At 34.9% G+C, this 24482-nt stretch overlaps 1 protein-coding gene across 1 annotated transcript; it reads left to right on the plus strand.

Moving 5' to 3' along the window:
- The first annotated feature begins 303 nt into the window (after nt 1-303).
- On the plus strand, nt 304-24436 carry LOC115451712 (low-density lipoprotein receptor-related protein 4). Its single transcript, XM_037441619.1, is given in 37 exon segments — nt 304-1982; nt 4906-5086; nt 5368-5565; nt 5933-6057; nt 6146-6350; nt 6613-6742; nt 9527-9633; nt 10181-10340; nt 10483-10633; nt 10709-10981; nt 10983-11029; nt 11407-11593; nt 11674-11827; nt 11899-12108; nt 12192-12373; nt 12493-12656; nt 12975-13112; nt 13190-13295; nt 13478-13628; nt 13706-13867; nt 14001-14216; nt 14295-14484; nt 14566-14656; nt 14737-14899; nt 14968-14996; nt 14998-15102; nt 15183-15270; nt 15410-15515; nt 15597-15900; nt 15971-16299; nt 16663-16786; nt 16858-16952; nt 17032-17275; nt 17352-17610; nt 17692-17886; nt 17967-18148; nt 18451-24436. Coding segments are annotated over 36 exon segments (5763 nt in total). The 5' UTR covers nt 304-1982; nt 4906-5031; the 3' UTR covers nt 18589-24436.
- Nucleotides 24437-24482: the final 46 nt, after the last annotated feature.

The raw sequence follows: 24482 nt of genomic DNA on the forward strand, positions 1-24482 counted from the left end.
TAAAAATCTATTTTTTTTTAATTACGAAAAACGTTTAAGAAGCACAACGCTAAAAAATAGAGCTTTATGGGTGGAATTTAAGAAATATCCCTAAATGTAACACTTTAACAATATATTTAATTGAATATAATCATAAAACATAAAAATATTAGCTATTAAGTATTATTTGTACAGTCAAATGAATTGCTCTACGAGAGTAACTTTTATTGGCTCTATTCCTTACGATATTCTATTTTATTTCACACAAAAAAGGTCACAATCGAGTAAATGCATTGTAAGTTGTAAGAAATATATTATTTGAGTCAGTAATAAAATATAACAACTTAAATTAAATCGTTGAAAACGTTACGGGTCTAATTTTGATGTATGGTGATATTGCTATGAAACTAATTTACAGAGGGGTTTTAATTAGTTAGAAAAAAGATTATACCAATTAATACTGTCGCCACCTTATGTCGGATGACGAAAACTTTGAACTTACTACCCGAGACACACACTCCAATAGTTAAAATTAGAGAAAATATAGTTAATTAGCCTTCCCTATATCCAAAACACCTAGAGAGTTTAAAAAAAATAATATACATAAACAATATGTTTAGAAAATTCTAATTTTTCTTAATATACACATAAAAAATACCCATTATTCAGGGTTAATTCCAGGAATTCTGCTGTTTTTAAGAACTATGATGATATATGAATACTTTCTGCAATATGTGTGAAAAATTGTATTGTACCAACCCCTTACTGAAAGGGGATAGAACAAAGAGAATATTTTTTTCGTAATTCTGGATATTTAGCTCACCTAAAATCGTAAATCTAGATGCTTAACTACAAAATCGTTTCGATACTAGCTTGTAAGAACTTAGGGTAAACTCTACCCAATTTTTGCCGATAGAGCATCAGTTAGGTCAGAAATATAGCGAGCGCCATCTCTAAAAATTTCCTGAAATTAAAGCTACAATTGAGACACGTATGTTACATGAACCTCAGTACGAACTTTGGTTTCCTTAACAGCATGTCTACTGCCATCTGGGGTTCGATTTATGAAACTGAAACACAAGTTAAACGCGAACTATCTACTCGTAAAAGCTTTGTAGTGCCATAAAATGTGGTTGCCTATGGGCTTATTAACGCCACGTTGACTTTTAAGTATACATAAGAATATTTCGATCGATAATATTATGCAACAGAAAATAGTAAAGTTATACTTTAGAGATTTTGTCTTTCATTGCTACGCTATGTAGAGCCGGAAAATCGATGCGTGAAACATATTATGCACTATTATAAACAATATATTGGATCTTAGTCATATTTCAATTTATCTGTGTATTCTTATTAATAAAAAAAAATGATATGGGATTATTACGCCTCGTACAAACACATTTCAAGTTGCAAAATTATTGAACTGGGTAGTTAAATATTAATTTCAAATTTGTACGTAAAATTTTCCTTGACAACATTTGTTATAATATTGTGTTAGCGACACAGTAGCCAAACAAATGCCATCAAAGTTCATGAATTTAAAATTGTTGCCGTTACATCTAAAATAACAGCACAAAGTCTAACCATACATATTTATAAGTTGATCTATTTTCATCGAACGTTATTCAGAGCTGGCGATACAATACAAATCTAGGAGAATATTCCGAGGATTACATAGAAACGAAAGGTGCCAAGGGGCGGCGGGCTCCATTCATCGATGAGGCGCAGACTGCGCGGGGCGCATTAGGAACTGCGGGGGGGTGAGTTCAGGTTCCAGATCTAGTACCTACTCCGACGTCGCCACGGGAACACATACGTACCGTGCTCGTTAATATTCTACAAAAACTACTATATTCAATTATTTTATCGGTACTAAATAAAGTGACTATTGTGTTTGTTCATATTCTGTGTTGGATAAGTGGAAAATTAATCGCGTTTTGAATCGATCTGCGATTAGTGAATTCATATGGTGTCAACATCACAGCCTCGATAGACGTCAGGTATGGAATTTGTAATTGTAATAGAAAAAAATTATTAATGATTCATGTCAATCGGAAATTTTTAACCAACAGTGATAACTTGGGGTTTTCATCTGCTCTGGATTATGAAAAAATGGAAAATTTGGTTTATGAATATAGGTTCATGTTTAGGATATCTGTGGGCGGCTGAAGGTGTTTAGTTTCGAGCTATTGGGATGTTCGTGTCGCAGCAAGGGGTTCAGAGCGCATGGCGCGGGCGCGTAACGAGGGGGTGGAGGCTAGGGGCGCGCGGGGACAGGCGTGGGCGCGAGCCGCCGCGCAACCAGCCCTGTATTGATCGTCCGATTTTCATGCGAACCTATTTGCTAAATATTGTCACAATAAACATCAATACAGTGTTTTAAAAAGGAAAAGACTATTTTGTGTGAGTTAAATACAATAAGAAGCTTATGCATTGTTAGTAACTATAGAGTGTTTGTTGTTTTTATCAAATTAAGGGAAACTTTGGGTGTGCTGAGAAGTATGTGAGATTACAGCCTTGAAGGTGATTGCTTTTGGTCTATTTATATCTTCTTTATTAATATGTATTATGATTTTTAATAATATTGTTCGATGATAGCGTTGGTATTGGTAACCATAAGGTTTACGGGTTTACTATTGAGGTAAAAATTACATGTTTTGATATTTAACTGAAGTAAGGGTCCATACGTCAAGCAAAATTTAAATCTTATATAAACGTATTTCCATTGAGTTATCATTTATCGCCGTGTTGGTCGTATTACCTAAGATTTAATGACTTGTTTAGATATTATAATATTACATATATACTTATATATTGTATATAACAATTATATATTTATTTACATACTTCCTCAAAACCTTCCTATATTTATATACAATATGCAAATAGTTTTTATGAATGTAATGACGATCACAATCCCAGCATCCGGGAGTTATTTCTAGAAATTCTTGGGATTGGGTGGCATCTGAGGTTTTAACTGCGTAAAATGCGCGGTGCGCCGTGAATGAAGAGGATATCAACAAGTAGCCCATAGTTCCCGGCGCAGGTCCGTACTGCGCAGACTCGCTCCCGTCCAATATGGCTGCCCCCGGCATCCATTTTAATGGGTTTTTTCGCGACGTAATTACGTTTTGAGGGCTAAAAATACACTGGTAGGTAACTTTCAGTGATGTGAAATAATTTAATGAGAGTAAAGATTTAATTTGATGTAGATGTGTGCGGTTTGTGATTAAGTTTTGTTAGTTGGATCATAAATGGTACACTCAGGACGGGCCGATGACGAATTGTAAGATTTAAGTATTTTCTAAAGAGGTAAGATAGGCCAGCAACTCTCTACGGGTGCATCTAAACATTAAAGTATATAAATATATCGGTGTATCTGACACCTGAAAGTATCAAAACGCCTATTATGTTATGTGTACATAGCGTTACGGCTGTTTCCATTTATAGACACTCGGATCGATCGCGAATATTAAATCATTCAACGAACGCTGTCTAGTGTGATATCGTGTCATTCAATTACCTTAATCGCAGGTCATGTATGAACCTAATTCATTTAAAGATCAATCATTCATAATTTTTGGAATACTATATGTGAATAATAATAGTAGTATTACGACAATGGCAATCACCAGAATTAATTCAGCTAGAAAACATAGATTTTGTGATGACGCTGGAAATAAAATCTTTAACATCATGATAATTATTTTATAATTTATTAGAAATTCACAATGTGCTTACATAAAAATATGTATTTTTGGTAAAATAGTTTGATATACTTATGTATATTTTTTTGGATTCATAAGTTTTACTCATAACTGAGCGTAATAATCAGAAGTAGGTATCTACTAGGTATATTATACTCTCTATAGAAGCCCCCTTGGGGTGCGCGGTGAGTCAGCTGTATACGAGTGGTCCCGGGTTGGATTTCAGCATCAACACAAACATTTATGTTTAACGAGAATATTTGTTTGGGATGTAGTGTTTTTAAAAAAAAAAATAAAAAAAATAATAAAATCCTTTATTTATCACGTAGGCGCACAAAGTTGTACTTATGATACGTCAAAACAAAGCATAAGAATAATTATTATTGGGGCCTAAGATACTACGTATTTACCTAAAAATATTTTCACGTCGGCGGAACTGAACAAAATTTGTAGAGAAATTAGAATTATCGATAAACTAAAAAAATATAGTTTTACATAAGATCAACAAAATACGTAATGATTAATGTTCTGTTACTCCTGTCTTCAAAAGATATTTGTTCTTATTATTTCCACATGACCTTCATAATTCATTATGAAATATCAAAACATTTCATAACTACATCAAACGAATGTACGTTTGTCTGAAGAATGTTCATACGTAAAATGTATTGCTATGATTCAGAGGAGGATTTGTAAAAGAACATAATGGCTTATTACATTATCTGCAACGTGTCGCGAAAAATACAATAACAGTTTGCATTTTATCATTTTAAATTTTATATTGACGTAGTATGAGTTTCTTTTTCAATCCATATTTAATTCCTTTTCATTAGCAACCTATTGATCATACGTTGATCCTTGATGAACCTTAAGGGTAAGAGATAAATAAGAGAATGTACATACCACATTATAATACCTACATCTAAAAATATTGAAAGTCCTCACAACAAAAAACTGTAAGAGAGATAACTAATATTATTTTCTCTAAATGTGACTCCTACGCAAAGAGTTCTAAAATTATATATTGAATAATGTCTGCGCCTACGCTGTTTTATTCATCTTTAGTTAAGTCACGCGTAGAAATTATTATATCGGTTTTGTATAGTTCATTTTACATAACTCAATAGAGTGAACCCATATATTAAGTCAATTAAAATTGAACTTTCCGCGGGAATCCGACGTGATAAAGACCAGCTATAAAATATAGTCATTACAGATAGGGTGCAAGCTGTGAGTGGGAAGCGTCAAGCCATGATACGGCGCGCGCGAGTGACGAGTACACGCGCCGCCGCTGCGCAAGTCACCTAAGCTATCACCCACGCGCCGCCGGTGACGCTTCACCATGCCAGCACCGATCGCCATATATTTCACTTCTGTTGCATTGCTATGGATATGTGGTAAGTTAACATCTTTAAAGTAACTTGTTTTTCTTTTGGTTTACTTGTCTTTAAATTAACTTTGTTCTTATTCTTATATTTTATAAAATTCTTAATACTGACAGACAGATACGCTCTTAATTACGCCTGTGGCTATAGGAGACAAAAATTTTGCATCCAACTTTCAAATAACTATAGTTGATGATTGACCAGTATAGAATTTTTGATTTTCGCTCCAATCCACACGTATAATCATCTCTATGGCACACAATTTCCACAACTTCTACACGTGTATTCAACAGTGAACGCGGAGGAGACCCAGGCATCAGCCGGTCCGCGTCCCACAAATGGCTCCGCCGACTCACCCGACCCGCGGTCTCCCTTAGGCCGCGTGCCACCATATCAACCTCCAGCTATGGGCGTCGGAGTCGGGCCGATCCCAATACAGACGCAAGGTTTCTGGCCTCACAGCATCTATACACGCGTAGAAAGCTGGCATCGTGAGTAATACATTTTTATAATTATCCACGTCACTAGGTCCGTAGAATAATAATTGCTATACTATTGAAATTGTCCATATATCATCGTGTATGCTATAAGAGGTAGAGTCATGTTGTGAACATATTTATTTATAGCATAAATAGGTACGGTGACTCGATCTGGTAGAACTAGGCTTACAGAAAAGTGGATTCCAAGGTTTCTGTTGCATTCTATATTGTAAGATATCCAAAATCCCAGCCCACATTTTCATTCTTTAATTCTAATTCCTTTAAGTCAAGATCACTTGACAGGTGAACAATATGCTCGTTAGGCAGTTTGTTCTTACACATATTAGTATGGGACTCAAGTGACATATTGTGACAATAGATCGGCCGGGATTTCAAAAGAATGCTGACGTAATCCACCCCGGCCCTGAAGGCGGAGACATGGACGAGGGCCACGACGACGGAGGCTGCCTTCAACCATGTCTCAAATTACATTTTTCTTGTCAGGTATGCTATGAGCATCTCAAATTCTATTTCCCTCTTGTGATATGTACTTGATGAAGACTGACTGACTGACCTAATGATTTGTTAACAGATATCTTGCACATGTATACCGATGGAAAAGCGTTGTGACGGGATAGCCGACTGCGCAGAGGCTGAAGACGAAGCCGGCTGCGCCAGGTCCTGCGATGAACATGAGAATCGCACCATATGTCACAGTACCAACGTGTGTATAGCTTTGGACTGGCTCTGTGATGGTGATAATGATTGTGGAGACTTTTCTGATGAAACTCATTGCGGTAAGTTGTTTTTTTAATTATCGTGTATTGCCAACTGACACATACTATGAAAGTGTGTCTTCATCAGCCGTGCTGCTTCACTACTGAATTAGAATTCTTTTTTTCCGATAGAAGAATATAGGCCGCAAACCTACCACATTTAGCACATGCTGGAGGTAGGTGACCGTTGCATAGTCTTGGTTCAATGAACAACCCTTGGGGACCTACAATGGTCGTAAACAAAAGGATCCCTAAAACCAAAAGTTAATATTTTTTGTGGCAGGAGGAACAGCGAATTGCACAGCCGATCAGTTTCAATGCGGCAACGGGCTGTGTATCCACAACGGCTGGGTGTGCGACAACGAGAACGACTGCCGCGACAACTCCGACGAGACCAACTGCACCAAGGGCAAGTGAGTATTTATATGGTTTTTTTTTAATAAATCTTTTTCAACCCTCTAACTGTATTTAGACTACATATTCTGGAATTATTAAGTGTTATAAAAATAATATAAAAAGGCCAGTAAGGCAGACTGGTATTTTTGTGCAAAAATATTTTTATAATTATTATAAACAATATAACGTTCATACATCAGCGATAATTGTTTGTTTGCCGTTGATAAACGTCTCTTTTAGTGTTATGATAAAAAAAAAACGGTTGATTGCCTTTACATATAATATTGGCAATATTAATGTTCCAAAATGGTCTTTCTCGTATTATTATTAAAGTTGATAGAATATTGTCACTATTATGTCTAAGATTGTTTCTTACATTGTTTATTAAAAATATCTGTAATTGGCCTTTGTTTGTTATTGTGGTCTCGTTTAATGGTTGTTTTTATATCCAAATGTTTACGTAAAATGAAGATTTTTACACTGTATTCGATAGCTCTGATGTTAAAAGGCTAAAAATTGTTCAATTGAATATTACCCTCACGTTATAAGAATTACGATTTAAAAATAAATGGAGTAATATCACTCTTATATAGATATTGTGCTGGTACAAATATCCACCCTCGCTTCAATAAGTACTTGACTTGACATAATCGTGTCAAATTATGTTAACACAATAGCTGTCCAATCAGTGCGGGATTTATTGTCCCTCGCGCCCTTTCGTGACGTCATCACTGTCAAGGGTGGCTCTGTCAAGATAATTCCATCAACAGTGAACGCAAACGAAATTGATATTGCGTAATCTTGGGGTAATTTAAATTTTAAACGGAATGACGTATTATAAATCGTAGTATTGGTTATACATTTATCGAACCCTCTACATGGAATTAATTATGTACGTGGTGTTTTGATATCTACTTTACATTGAACCGCCTATGAAATGATTAGTAAATTATGTTTACTTGAATTACTCTCGGAACCGGAATTAGTCTTAAAATATATTTAACAGAATTATCTGTAAAAATAAGTTTGATAATACATATACAAATTTTCTTCATACTCTCCACTCGATTAATAAATCATTTTTAAGTAAAAAAAAATCAATAATAAGTCTGTCGTTTGTACTGTCGTCCAGTTTACGATTTGAGGTTTTTCATTCGAGCGCTGCCGGGCTCGCAGCTCGCCAGATCAATACGCGTCGGGGTAGGAAGTAGGCGCGCGGGGTAGCGGGCTGGTTGTCATGACAACTCGCCTACGCGCACCCTCCGTTTTACTGAAGGAGACTACACCGATATATCCCGACTTCCGTGGGCAGACTCATTATAGATCTAAATTATTGACGTGTTTAATATTAGATATGACCAGTTTGTGCAATATTATTTTGTATGAGGTATCTGTGTGCCTAATTGGAATGTCTTAGAAAAATACGTAGGTAGAACTTAGAAATGGCAATTATATCATGATTGGAAATTTATTGAGAAAATAATTCTATTTTTGGATTTGCTACGATGTAATTTTACTTGAAATAGAAAAGGGTTACCTTTTTAATTGGCTTTTTCCGAGGATTAACTAAGTGATTGAATGGGAAGTAAATACGGTAACATTTGAATATTATTGATTCTGTTTTTGAAACGAATAGCTATTGTTAACAATTATTTTTACGAAAAATGAACTAATTTAAACATAGATTTATCGTTAGCTCTATCATATGTAAATTAATTATAAAATTTTCAAAGGACATGTCCGCTTTTTGTATGGGCGACGGTTCTTTATTTTGAACAAATTCTAACCAACCTAAAACTTACTGGATAATAAAGTGGGAAAAATGTGGCGCATGGAATCATTAAAAAAATAATTTTAGATCCTTTCATTTATGAGAAAAATAAGAAAGAAATGTGGCATGCAATGTCAAAAAATTCGCAGCTATATACTTAAAACACAAATTTACTCGATTAGCTGTAAGTCAAAACACGCTATCTTGCCTCTGAATAAGGTTTAAACTAAGAAACCGGTAATGTTTTTGACAGCTATTTAAGCAATTCTTAAGCACCTCTTAACGCTAAAACAAGTTTATAAGTAAGACTGATTATGTACTATACGTCAATGGTCGCGGCAGAGTAACACATAAAAATAATTTCATTCATTCATTCAAAGAGGGGGAGGAGATAACTGCCAGTTATTGTCATTCGCAGATATAAAGGGAAAATAAAAAAAAATGTGATTTGCGGTTATTCTTAGAGATAATAACTTAGATTTTTACGACAGTAAAACTATACAGCCAATTGTATTTGGAAACTACATTTTTCACAATTTTACTTTTTTTTGGGGGTGCATACAAAACTAGCAACACTTAAATTTCGAAAGTATTTATTTTATGTGTAATTTTAGGTAAAATAAAATTATAAAAATCTAAAAAGATTAGAAAGATTTTGATAAACTCGTTTTTAAGAGTTCTATCCAAATATATGTAAATTATGTTGGTTAGAATTTCGGTCGAATAACAAACTGTGTTTGGACATGTCCTTTGTCAACATCTGGTTTTTCTGTACTCATACACTCTTATAAATTATTCGATACTGTAATATTAATAATTCTAATCAAATCTATTTTTAACGTGTATATTTTAATGAGGAAATCCATTTAAAGATTTCTGGGATACTTCGGTTTGGGCCGCTCTACGCACTAAAATATAACAATTCATGCGCATGTGCAACCCCGACCATCGAAAGACGCATCTGCGTTATCTTCTCATACTTTGTCTTATTCTTAGGTGGAACAAGAAATACTTCTTTCTACTTCAACAGATGCCGCGAGAACCAGTTCATGTGCGCGACCGGCGAGTGCATCTCCCAGCATTGGCGTTGTGACAAAGACCCTGATTGCACAGACAGCTCGGACGAAGCCGATTGTCGTGAGTGACTTTACTTTAATATGACACCACTACGATGGATTTAACGATCGATATATTGTAGAAATGCTCACATTCTTTTCTATTTGTATTTTTAATAACTGACGGAAGACTAAAATCGACTGAAATGAACTTGAGCAAATTCAGTGTAGAACAAATTGATGAATATATAAACATTTGCCAGTCTTAGACAAAATTATATTCAAATAATAATTGATTTACAATTTTTGCAAAAAATAAATAGGTATCTATAAAATTGTCAAGGTATGTAAATAATTCCAAAAAGAGATTGCCGGTGTGAAGTTACGCAAGAATTGAGGACCCCTTCGTGATTTGCAACTCGATCGTCACGTTATTGCTAACATCCGGTCGATTCGCATTGTGGCATATAAATTACCTTTGATAGCCGAGCCAATTTGAGCACACGTTTAATACAGTAAGAGATTTCACATGACTTCCTTATGACAGGATTTACAGGATAAAATGTACTTAGAACAGAATGTGAACTTAGTCTCAAATAGTATTAGAAAATATTGTAATGAATGTATAGCTGCCGACCTACTGCGCTGCGGGGAAAATGAAATTCAATGCGAAAACAAGAAATGCGTACGCAAAGAATTTCAATGTGACGGCGACAACGATTGCGGCGACTGGACTGATGAAGATTCATGCCCTATGATCCCTGGCAGCTGCAACGCTGGGGAATTCAAGTAAGACAACCAAAACTTTATCAACTTAGCTCTAATTGTATACTAAAATTTAATTTAATACGTCTTTAAGGAACCACAAACGCAGGAGTTGCTTTAAATTTAAATTTTATAACAAGTGTAAGTGATATTTGTTTAAAAACAGATGTAGCGACGGTAAATGTATTCCGGAACGCTGGCGATGCGACACTGAAAGAGATTGCTCCGACGGTGGCGACGAATTGAACTGCGAACCCAACAACATGCGCAACTGTAGCGCGGACGAATTTACATGTGCTGACCGACGCTGTGTTTTGGTAAGATAACAACAATCAAATATAAATCAGTTACACTAAGGAACTTTCTTATAGTGAATATACTTATATTTTTAGAAAACCTGGCTTTGCGATGGAGTTCGGGATTGCAGCAACGGTGAAGATGAATTGAATTGCGAAATAAATTGCGAAGAAGATCAATATACGTGCAAAACACAGGATCATCTTATCAGCAATGCTTTCAGAAACTGTGTTAACAGGAAACATGTTTGTGACGGTATGAAGGATTGTCCTAGAGGCGACGATGAAGAAAACTGCCCTACAAAACGTAAATGTACCTCGCAAGATAAATGTGAAAAACTTTGTATTACTGAATACGATGGACGCTCCTGCTTGCGCCTGTCCTGTTGGGTTTCTGCTAGCTGATGATAAGTTTAGGTAAAAATATTATGATAATATATTCAGTTTCTTTTTTTTATCTTTATTTAATGTATAAGCTTAGAGGCTTTTAATTCACAAGATTACGGCCAGAACCATTATATCCTAAAACTAATTTATTGGAAAAGGAAACATTTTATGTCCTTTCTAACTTGATTACAAATTTATATATTTTAATAGCATCTTCACCGCAAGGTGAAGCCAAGATTGTTTGGAATATACGTAATTCTAAAATATTAACTTTTAATATATAAATTAAATATCCTGTTCAATTACAATAAACGCAATCATATCCTCTATTACCAAAATACAAATATTGATTCAATTTTTGTATTCGTCATCGAATCCTAATATACTTAACACTACTTTTTACATAGTTGCCGTGACATCGACGAGTGCATGTACGAACAGGACCCAGTTTGTTCTCAAACATGCTCGAACACTGTCGGAAGTTTCTATTGTGGATGTATGACCGGCTATGTCTTGAGACCTGACGGAAGATCTTGCAAACATACCGGGGAGTCGCCAACATTACTATTCTCCAATAGAATTGGGATACGTCAGGTAAGTTTTATGATTTTCAGTCAAATAAATAGAGAATCCAATGTGGAATTCTAAAATGAAATAATCATTTCTTTATTTAGGTGTGGCTCACTGGCGATAACTACGTGTCAGTGGTGAAGGGGCTTCACAATGCAGTGGCTTTGGACTATCATTATGAAAAGAAGCTTGTTTTCTGGTCTGAAAACAATTTAAGAGTTATTCGTGTGGCACAAATCAATACAAACAACATGACAGGTAATAAAAAAAAAAATGAAAATTCGTCGACATTCAAAATAATATTACAAATATCGAATTGCTGTTTCTAGATGTTATAAGATGGGGACTAGAAACTCCAGCTGGTGTAGCCGTGGACTGGATACACAATCTCCTATTCTGGACTGATTCTGGGACTCGACGAGTGGAAGTGGCAACACTTGATGGTTCTCAAAGAGCGGTGCTCATTGCCAACGATTTGGATAAACCAAGGGCTGTTGCTGTACATCCTGGCGATGCTTTGGTGTTTTGGACAGATTGGGGTAATTACACTTTAATTATAATAATCGATTTTAATAATATGAATGTTTATTTTAATTAATTAATACCTTTAAAAATATTTTAGGTCCCAATCCTAAGATCGAACGAGCTGACATGGATGGCAGTAGACGTCGCACCGTTATATACGATCAAATATTCTGGCCTAACGGTTTAACAATCGATTACACTGATTCCAAAATATATTGGGCGGATGCTAAACACCACGTGATCGAGAGAGCAATGTTTGATGGTCGAGACCGGCACAGGGTATGTTCATTATTAAAATAACCAAATAAATATCATAACACAGGGGTTTCTCTTGGAATCGGGTGAGTTTAGTTCTTGAGACGAAATAATTTACCTTTTATATACTTTTATATTTCTAGATTACTACGAAAGGATTGCCGCATCCATTTGCGTTGACGTTGTTTGAGGATGCCATATATTGGACAGATTGGCATACGAAAAGCATATCGACTGTGAACAAGAATACCGGAATGGGAATACAAACAGTGCACGCTGGAATCAATGTTCCTATGGATATACACAGGTTTAAAAATTCATAGTAATATTATAATGCGAAATTATTGCTGAAAGTTGAAAATGAAAGTTACTTTGTCTATCTGTTATGCTTTCATAGAAAAACTGATAATCCAATTTATATGAAATTTGAATGTAATATATGAGTATAAAATTGTAAGTTGAAACCCTAAGAAAGGACAATGACGCTGGGCGGTTACACTTTCCCGGCGAAATGCAAAGAAAAAAGGTACTTTTTTGGTATAGCCGCGAGCAAATGTTAGTAGTAGGTAAATATTACGCAAAAAAATACATTGAAATAAATGCTAACCTGACCATATTGTTACAGTTATCATCCTCTGAGACAACTGAGGACGTACAGGAATCGTTGTGGCATTAATAACGGAGGATGCTCCCATCTTTGTCTACCAAACAGCAATGATCATTCATGTCGGTGCCCAGTTGGTTTCAATATAAATTCTGATGGGTAACTTACAAAATATTTTATAATATTAAATATGAAACAAAGCAAGTTCAACATTTTAAATTCGACTTGATTTTCAGTGTAACATGTGAAGAAAAACCTGAAAAATTGTTACTTTACGCTCGCCGTAAAGATATTAGAGTAAAACAGCTGAATCCAAAGAAACCTATCGATTCGTTGGATATGGTAATATTAAAATTGTTTTTAGTTAATCACACGCACGTTAATTACTCTATACACAGAGCCAACAATTGATTTCATGCCATATTTTTGTTACTTTAGAACATAATATAGCAAAACTTTTAATAACTCTCGTTTAACACGAAGCGCAGCCATGTCTGAATTCTAGTTTTTATATTTATTTTCAGGTCATCCCAGTTGAGAGTATAAAGTCAGCCGTAGCTTTAGATTGGGATATGAATAGTAATTCAATATTTTGGACTGACGTAGAAAAGGACACAATCAATCGCGCATACCTCAACGGATCTAATCAAAATACAATTGTGAATTCAAATCTAAGTAAGATGGTCACATTATAGTTTATTTCGTTAGTATGGATGAATGCCATATGTTATTAAAATTATTTTTTTGTTTAGTTTGGCCAGCCGGATTGGCATACGACTGGATTACCGACAAATTGTATTGGACGGACGCCGGAACTAATAAAATTGAAGTTGCAAAAGCAGATGGAAGCATGAGGACTTTGTTAGCGTGGGATAACATTGATAAACCGAGAGACATTGTTGTAGATCCTAAAGGTAAAGATGAACATTATGAAGAAAAAAAATAATTAAAAACAATTACTCTGCGTTATTTTAAACGTATTTTCATAATATTATGTATAGTGTGAAGTAAGTCTAAAGGGTTTATTGATAAGAGTTACTTTTACAGGTGGAGTTATGTACTGGTCGGATTGGGGTACTTCCCCGTGCATCGAGCGAGCTGATATGGATGGTGGAAATCGTAAAAGATTGATATTCGGCGATATGACCTGGCCTAATGGTTTAGCTTTAGATCTTGGCAATAATCGCATTTACTGGACTGATGGCGGTAATCGCACAATCGAGTATGCAAACCTAGATGGCACCGGACGAAGAATATTGATCGGTAAAAAAGAAATAAGTTATATGAATTTCTTATATATTATATATTTTGACATCCAAATTAAACTCAATTGTTTTGCAGGTCAACACCTTCCACATCCTTTTGGCTTAGATCTGTACGGAGATGAAGTCTTTTGGACCGATTGGGACACGCAATCTATTCAAGCGGCTAATAAATTCACCGGTGAAAATCGACGCACCTTAGGTGCTGGCGTAGCAGGTCTCATGGACGTCCGAGTGTTCCACAAGGAGCGTGTAGGTGGTGTTAATAGGTAGGTACAATCAGCTATAGGACGTATAGAAAATTTTATTGTAAATAATTTTTATTATTACTTGTGTATCTGTTGTTCTAGATGCGGAAAGAATAACGGCGGTTGCTCCCATCTTTGCCTATTGAAACCTGGAGGTCGATCATGCGCTTGCCCAATTGGAATCAAACTGAATGTACGTATGTCTTATTTTATGCTCACATTAACAATATATAATATTATCTGCTAACTTCTACAATTTGAATGAATTTACAGAAGGATGGTAAAACCTGCGCTGATGGACCGGTCAACTATCTGATATTTGCTCATCGCGTAGACATCCGAGTAATATCTTTGGACGTGCCGTATCTAATTGATGTGGTTTTGCCTCTTCCTCCATTGAAAAATGCATTAGGAGTTGATGTTGATCACAGAACAGGTCAGTAAGAGATTTATGGTGACGTATTATAAAAAATTGACAATATGTACTAACCAGGTGTTTTGTAGGTCTTATTTATTGGACCGATACCGGGGAAAGAAAAGATACAACGCGCAACTAGAGATGGAACCCGTATTGAGACAGTGATCGGATCTGGACTACACACTGTTGACGGTATTGCTATTGATTCCACCGGTCGCAAGGTTAGATCTTTCTAAATTCATTATCAAATATATGAATTATTTTTTCAAAGGAAATAATTGACGTAATTTTATTCTTCCAGATTTATTGGACTGATGGAGGGCATAACAGTATTGAAGTCGCTGAACTTGATGGCACCAATAGGAAAGTTTTGATATGGACCAACCTAGGTAATATCAAAGAGTAATTACGATAAAAATTAACAGTGATTTGCTCCCAAATCAAACTAAAAAGTTAAAAATATCCATTAAAGTAATCGAATATAATGGTAGTCCCATACAAATGTACAACCTACTTCGTATTTTTCAGATTCTCCAAGGGCTATAGTATTGCATTACGAGCTAGGGTACATGTTTTGGTCAGACTGGGGAACGTCCGCTAAAATAGAAAGAGCAGATATGGACGGCAATAACAGGTACTACTTCAGTTCCTTTTGCTATATTGCTAAATTCCTTGTGATAAAGTTGTGTATTAAACATCGATATTTGGTTTATAGACAAGTCATCGTTGACAGTAACATTAAATGGCCCAACGGACTCACCATTGATAGAATAGAGGGACGTCTTTATTGGAACGATGCGAAAATTTTGACAATCGAAAGCTCCAACTTCAATGGCGGCAATAGAACCACTGTACTTAGTAGCGTCTCGTACCCTTACGGCATTGTCATCGTCGGCCAACATATTTATTGGACAGACTGGAAGACTAAAGCGCTTCATAGAGCTGACAAGTCTACACGCAATGAACCGATCACGATCAGAAGAAATTTAGAAGGTCTTATGGATATTAGAGCTATTCAGGTATTTAATGTTTATTAACAATTGGTTTGACTTAAGTACAAAGTACGATGTTCCCTTGTAAAATTTCCAGACTGAACGAGTTTTGGAAGATGCTTGTGGAACTAACAATGGTGGATGTTCACATCTTTGTCTTCGTTCTCCTCATGGCTATTCATGCGCTTGCCCTACCGGAATATTGTTTGTGAATAATACAGAACACCATCCTAAGATCTGCCATAAGCATCCTCAGGAATTTCTGGTTTTCGCTGCTCGAGGAAGTCTGTCATACATATCTTTCGACACACCAGAACAATGGGACGTTAATCTTCCAGTAAAAGAAGTCAACAACTCTATTGCCGTCGATTTTCATTGGGAACAAAAGTTGATATTTTACACTGATCTCGACTACGACGTAATAAGGTTTGTTGTCTGTTTACTTTTAACTGAATTATTCTATATACATAAACGTATTTGTTTTCTAATTATTAATTAAAATATTATGCATGACACTGCCTCAATAGCGTACTGTATTATGGTACGATTGTAGTGCTGAAGTCTCAGGTTCAATCCCAAGTCGGTCAAGTGAAATAATTTTCTATTCAGTATCAGCCCGGAGTCTGGAATTTGTGTCCGATATGACGATAAGCGTCCCCTATTACTGGTATTAACACGGCGGAAAGTGGGTGTACCAGTTATGCCTCTGACTATCCTTGCCGGGCTATAATAAAAGCCGTGATTGTGTGTATGTATTATGAATAATAAATCATAAGAATTATATTACAGATCTGTAAATATGACAACGATGAACGAAACCAAAATAGTAATAAAGGGTAAATTGGACCAGCCCAATGGTTTAGCTGTGGACTGGATAGCAAACAACCTTTATTGGACTGATAACAAATACAAGGTATATCTCTATGGTGATAATGGATTAAGACACTAAGATTGAGCATAATTTATTTGGTTTACTAATTTCAGGTCATCGAGGTAGCCCGCTTAGATGGGACGTGCAGAAAAATTTTAATTTCTGGTTTGACTGAACCTCGCGCTCTGGCTCTGTTTCCTGCTAAAGGGTATATAGAATCTTTTCTAGAATGCAAATTACATATAACAATAAATACTTATATAATATACATTATTTTTTGGTTTCAGGTATCTCTATTGGAGCGACTGGGGAGAAAGTCCCAACATAGAAAGATCATTTCTAGATGGAAGTCAGAGAAAAGTGATTGTACAACAGGATTTGGGATTTCCTAATGGTTTAACTATTGACTATCGAGACAGGAGATTATATTGGACTGATGCTCTAAAGGAGAGGATCGATACCTCTGACTTGAGCGGACAGCACAGGGTTCAACTTGTGCCAGAAGCTAAAAATCCATTTGGAATGACCTATGTAAGAGCATTACAAATTATCAAGAATTAAAACAAATTCGAAATATTCTATATATTACAATGTTTTTCTTTCACAGTTTAAAGACTACATTTACTGGACTGACTGGTACAAAAAGACAGTAATGAGAGCCGATAAAAGAACAGGAAAAAATATTACTGTGATTAGGAGCGATCTAGAAATGGCCATGGAAATAAAGGCAGTGTCCGCAGATAAACAACATGGCTGGAACCCTTGCAAAGAGGAAAATGGTGGTTGTTCTCATCTATGTCTTTTTAGAGGTCATGACTATATTTGTGCGTGTCCAGACGAACCAGAATCCAGGCCGTGCTCCACCGGTAATAAAATAGCAATCTTATATTGACGTGATTTGGTATATGAACTCTACAATTAAGACTAAATTTATGTTTTTTTTTCAGTACCTAAAACTCGAGTGGATAGCAAAATGCCATCACACTATCCATCTTATTACGACTATGCTGACGCTGAAATAGACAATGCTTTGATTCCGCCACCAACCGTGCCGCCCAGCTCAAGGCTTGGATTCATCGCAATTGCAGCTCTTATATTTGGGTTGGGCATGATTGTTATTACTTTGGTCGTATATGCCTGTGGTAAGTTACAAAAAAAAAATATAAAACTTGTTATTTCTATATGATATGTAAATTACTTCAAAATTATATGTTTTTTTTAGTGAAATTAGGCAAAGCGGCTCAAAACGACTTGAAAGAAGATTACCGAGATTCTGGTGGTCATATATCATTCCATAATCCAAATTATAGCTGCACAACTGGTGGACACGGAGGAAATGGCGCCGAACCACAAGAGCGCCGACCTAATCTATTCCAAGGAATTTTCAAATACGATAGAAGTCAGGTATGACAAGTTTTTTGGAATATTTTAATTCAAAAATTGATTAACAGCTGTTTTTAATAAATTATCCCAATATCGATCTTCAATCTGATTCCGAGAATGAATCAATCAAAACTCATTTAGTATGTCATAAAGAACTATGTTCTGATTGGTCCATTTGTGAGATAGATGAAAAGAAGCGGTTGGAATTGTTTGTTAAAAATGGCGGTTAGTCGCTTATGCTTGGTTTATGTAAAATGTTGATGAAGTCTATAGACTTATAAGACCTATAAGGTAAATAATGAAGTCACATCTGTGGTACATAGGACCGAGTGACAAACGTATACATGCCGGAGGGGACGAGCTTGTTGCCGCCCCCGCCGCCGCCGCCGCACAGGCAGCCGCCCGCTCGCCCCTCCACTCACGACGACTTCGAACCCGTGACGCTACACTCGTACGCCTAAACACAACGACTAAACCAACAGTATTGAACACCAACGACAAACAACAAACGCCAAACACCTGCCTCTATAGAGTGGCAACAAAATGAAACTATGGCAGATATAATTTTACCAAAAGAAACTGTGAAGAATATGGGACAAATTGTATATTTGTGTTTTTATGCATATCGACAGTGTGATGTGCGCAGTTGTATGGATTACTCTGGATAGACTATATATAGTACTTATATAAGTATTTAAATAGAAGATTCCGAAGAGTTATAACTAATGTTTTTGAACTAACTAACTATACATTAATGTAATATGACTAAATTTTCGACATGATACACCTACTCAATTCCTTTGAACTATTCTACTGGACACTCGTTTTTATAATTGTGTATCACATATTTTATAAACGTGAAGAATTTAAAAAATGATCCTAAGAATATAAGATTTACGCTAAACGTGACATCACTTACAAAATCATTACTCACTAAAAACAACTTTAAGGAAAAGGACATACGATTCTCTATGATATGGCATGCATAAATCGTCAATTTCATATATTGATTAAAAAAAAACAAAACGATACGTAGATACTGTAAGATCACTATGTAAGTAAAGGATTACTTGAGAGTATGATTTAAAATCATGACTTGATTTATACGTTCGTATTAGTAAATAGGTAGTTTATAGAAGGTCACAATTTTCTAACAATTAATGCTAAAGTTAAACTGTCATGCAAATGTGTTTTAGTGTTACAATATACAAAATATTATTGTTACAGTGTAGACATTCGTATAGATGGAATCGGAATTACTGATTTCTCGTCATATGTAAATAGATGTACTTGTATGAAATTAAAAAAGGGAAACATTCTCATGGCCGTTGTATTTTCGTATGATATAGCTTGGAATGATAGATACTTTGTTAGGTGTTATACGATATCGTGCTGCGTAGGAATATATTTACAAACATTGTCATGATCTTGGATTTTATGCTTTTAATTCACTTATATTACGGTTCATTGGTTTCATATTAGGTCCTGATATATTCAAAATTCAACCTAAAGAAATGTGAAATTAATGCATCACAGTTATGGACTTTTTTAAGTTCATATTATTGGTATTGAATTAAAAAATATATATTTGATCATTTTTATAAGAGTGCATTAGATGTTCTTTAGTTTGCAGCCTCGTTAGCACGATATCGCTCATATATTGTGGTCAAGATAATAAATAAAATGTTATTTTTGTAAAATATCGTCTTGCGTGCGTTCTTCCGCGGCTCACGGGGGAGGCGCGAAGACAAATAAATAATTATAGCGACCTAAATATTCAATACATACAGGGGTTTGGACAACTATCTGAACACATACAAATATATTATTTTTATATGTATGTATAGTTATTTATTTCGTGAGTAGACGTTACTCTTAGTTTATTTATGTCAATTATCTTATTATTATTTAAATGTTTTTGAAATCAGCGAACAGATTCTCATACTACTAAGGATTCAATGCGTTCCTAATTATAACAAGAAAACGTCGAGATAAAATATATACGTCCTAAAATGGCCCATGGAAAATCCAAACCCTTGTTTTCAGTGGGAAGTAGTCCTTGTAGGCATGATTATTAAAAATACTTATAAAGTAATAAATAGATTTACACTATTAATAAAAAAAATACATAAATGGTGTGAGGATTGAAAGTATTGAATTTTACTATAGATATTCTATTATTTTTTTATTACTTTCAAATATTGGAAAACTATTTTAGAAATAACTCACCAAATTAAATATGGTGACAATAAAATATCAATGTAAATAGTTAGTTTTAATTACAAATTCTTTTGTCAAACAAAAAGAGTCAAGTAAATTGTAAATAATATAATTTATTTATATTTATTGATAAACTGATTTCATTTAAATTGAAACGCTCGTCTCGCGACGAGGCCACTACGCATGTCATATCAGAATCATCATTTAGTACCTAATTAGATTTAAATAATTTATTACGCCTTCGATTTACATACATATATGCCTAATGTTTTTATTCCGTTAACTATCCACGATGTTAATGTGAGAATGTCTGTTAATAATGTTTATATATTTTATTTGAATATAGTTTCGTTCTCATTACGGGTTAATGTCACAGACTCAATTCGAGATGTTAAAATACGACAGGGTGTTTTAATCTAAGCTAGTATAGGAAGGAATCAATTGAACATGCTCCGCTCAGCATTGGATATGTATTTTTATTTGTTAAAAACTTATGAACTATGCACGCAGACTTTAATGGATAGTATTATTGGATTGCAAATGGCGGAGGATTTTGATTTAATTATTGAGATAAAGGCTAATGAGTTGGTGTTTGTACAAAAATGTCTTCCATTATTTTTTTCTGTTTATAATATAAAAATAATGCCATACCTTTCGACTTATAGCACGTATTTTTTAAAACGGGCACTGCAGTGGCCTTACTGCACCTGATCATCCTCAGAGTGGGCTCCCAATTAGAATGTCCACTGACGACATGATTAGCCCTCGACAGTCGACATAATTATGTATGTTTTATCAAAATTTTATTTGAATTTTAAGGGTCAAAAATTGTGATGATTTTTTACCATGATTTGCCACTACTTCAATTAAGAAATATTAATTAAAGGCGCTTGATATGGTTCAGAGAAGAAAATAAGGAATTATTGTCTGTTTAAATTTACAAAATGCATTTCACACTGCAAATATAATTAAACGGCAGATGAACATTAGCTCAATCAAATGATTTAATATGTAATTAGTAAAGAAGTTTAAACAAGTTCTTAGATATAAAGTATGCTTAGTTAAATCATAAAAATATATCCAATTATGATAGAACTCTTCATGGGTTATGAGATAAAAGGTAAAGATTTGTGGTAGAGATATGTATTATTATATGAAAGCACTTATCACATTGTAATAAATATATTTTTCAATTATTTAGTTTGATCGTCCACTGTGAATTCTTGTCCGAGTATTAGTGAATAATAGATTTAAAAATTACAATATCAACTTGCTAGTCTTTATCTTCACGTATTATAGGTAATCTCAGTTATTTGTCTATTGTTGCATAACTTAGCTCAAAAGATTTGTTTATAATCAGGTTAGACATAATCTTTCCAACGGGGAATTCATTAAACGATCCCAATCCCTAACTTCGGATCTATCGCGAAAATAGAATAATGAGAATGAAGTTTGTTTGACATGTTGACAGATGACATTAGTCGTTTTAATTGTTTTATTCTGGTGATCTTGTCTTCTTAGAATGTCTCAATAACACGACTCGAAAGTCGATGTCCTTTTTGACGTTTGTGATTGGTCGAGAGACCAATGTGTCGGTCACGTGTTAGTTTCTCAACCAATCAATAAAACGATACGGAGCTGTGTCGTGTTTTTGCCACATTCTAAACGAAATTGGATTTGTCATTTCTATATTAAAGACAGCAGAATACAATCAGTTACACGTTATTACACCCGGTGTTAGTAATTATGATTAAGGTTTCGATCGTTTATTGAAATCAGGGGTAAGCAAATCCTAGGAAAACCTGCTTACTTATATTTGTTGGTTCATTATGAGTATGAAACTTGTGCCATATTATTAATTATATTGCTCAAATTAATATTATTTTACAATAACGTTATTTTTTGGCTAATACAGTCGGATATTGCGTTTAATATTGCTCAAGTTAAATTTATTTTGTAGTGTTTTTTTGTTGTTATTAAATCTTAAGATTTCATTTTAAATAATGACTGGACAGTTTGATATTACGAGAAGGCGCCTTTTATATGTTGAAAAAATATAAAATTCACGTAAAGTAAAGACGATTCATATACGTCGTTCTATAATACGCTGGTTTCTTTGATGAGAATGAATAATAATAAATACAGGTATTTTTTCATTGTATTATATTTATCTCAATTTATTACTGATACTTATTTTACTTTGATAGGCAACAATACTAGTATTGTGGAATTTCATGCAATGAAATGTCATTATTAATTGTGCTTTTATAACGGAACTGTATCGTTATTATTATTGTTTTGGGTGAGAACATTTTGTGCTGAGTGAGTCCCTTCAAATCAGCATCCCGCAGGGCAGCTTGTGGCGAGCTGTTGGTGAGTGGCGACACCACGTACCCGAGTGCTCCTTTGGGCTACCATCTTCCCCACCTCAAGACGATCTTTCCCAGACTATGTACTGGTTGAGCTCGGCTTGAGGGGAGTCGCTAGAGCTTGGCTCGGGGAGATAGAAGTGTAGTGTCAGTTCTATTGAAAAATAGACTGTCGCACCGCCTCTCTACATCCTCAGCTATCCGCCATGAATTCCTCCATTTGGACATCTTCTGTATTCAAAGAGAGGAATTTATAGAGGGGCCACACAGGATAGCGAGTCACCGTCTGCCATTTGAAAAACAGAGACCGCAATGGCAGATGTCCGGTCTCAACACAATAGAATTTTGGCCAACAAAACCGTGAACAGCATCGGCTAATTGGAATTAACACATCACTAAAATAGTTGCGTTTTTAAAATAACAAACAATTGGTTATCAAAATTCATTTAACTCAAGGTAAATATTGGTAGTGAGAAAACCGCTGGCTTTCTCACTTCGAATATAGATTACGCAAGAGCATCAGGCCGCTTGGATCGGTCGGATGTGATGTGCGTAGTCGGGGCGACGCGGCGCGGAGGCGCGCGGCGGGGCCCCTCGCCGTGCTACGAGACGCTCCTGGGCCGCATCGCCGGTAGGTAAATCGTACAGTTCGGAGCGGGTAGTTCCTAACACCCTACTCGCTTCTGTAGACCACAACTACAGGTAACATTACGCGTTTGTTTTAATTCCTTATTTCTAGGATTGAAGGGGCTCACAATCTTAGATTTTGTTTCGATAAGTTTCGTCTTTTCATTTCATTATTTATTATTTTGTAAATATATCTTGTATAAACGGCATGTTAGCAATATAAAAATGGTGATAAATATGTTTGTTAAGTAAAGCCCTTAATTTTTTTTATTTATGCCAAGTGTAAATATAAGGTAAAGTTGGCATAACATGCCATCGCCGTATAACATATTAAGCAAACATATTTTGTTTAAAATATGTTATAACGTGCACTATAACGATGCGTGTTGTATTTACACTTTGTATATGCAGTAGACAGGAACTCAGTCCGCCCTATTAAAGTTACTATCACCTCAATATCCACCGTTGCGTTAATGTTTGTAAAAAAGCTGTTCATTATGAGAAATTACCAATTTATAAAGAAAATGTTAATAATAATTTTAGACGGGGAGCGTACTTCGAGAGTGCTGTGATTTACATAATGAAGAATCAATGACTACTTAACCCTCATTGGTAGTCCGCAACGAGATCATTTTCTCATAAAACAACGTCGAAATATTTTGAATACGACGTTGTTTTGCGTATTTTCATATAAAAATAAATTGACGAAAGTCTGCGATGCCTTTTGTAATATTATTATACTTATATTACTTTTAATTTCATTAGTTTGATGTAAAACTGTCAAATTAATGAAAGGATTGGAATGAGGCACAAAAAGGCGTACCACACAAACCAACGCACAAAGCGCATTACACTTACTTTACATTGATTTATTAATTTTTTTAATATAAAATTTTGTACGTGTGCCAAATATATATTGCAGCATTTTTTTGGTACTGTGTGTTTGTTTGATTGAATTTAATCATAATTCAATTAATTCTAGGTAATGAAACAGCTTTTACACCTTTGATAAGGCCTCCTACTACGAGGTGTCAAAACTGTTGTCAGATTTATTATTGTACTGAAAATTAAAGAATAGACATTATTCAAATTGTTTGTGTGTTATTTATTTTGTTCCAACAACCCGCTCCTTTGTTTTT

This window comes from Manduca sexta, chromosome 22 (assembly GCF_014839805.1).
Source record: "Manduca sexta isolate Smith_Timp_Sample1 chromosome 22, JHU_Msex_v1.0, whole genome shotgun sequence".
Taxonomy (NCBI): domain Eukaryota; kingdom Metazoa; phylum Arthropoda; class Insecta; order Lepidoptera; family Sphingidae; genus Manduca; species Manduca sexta.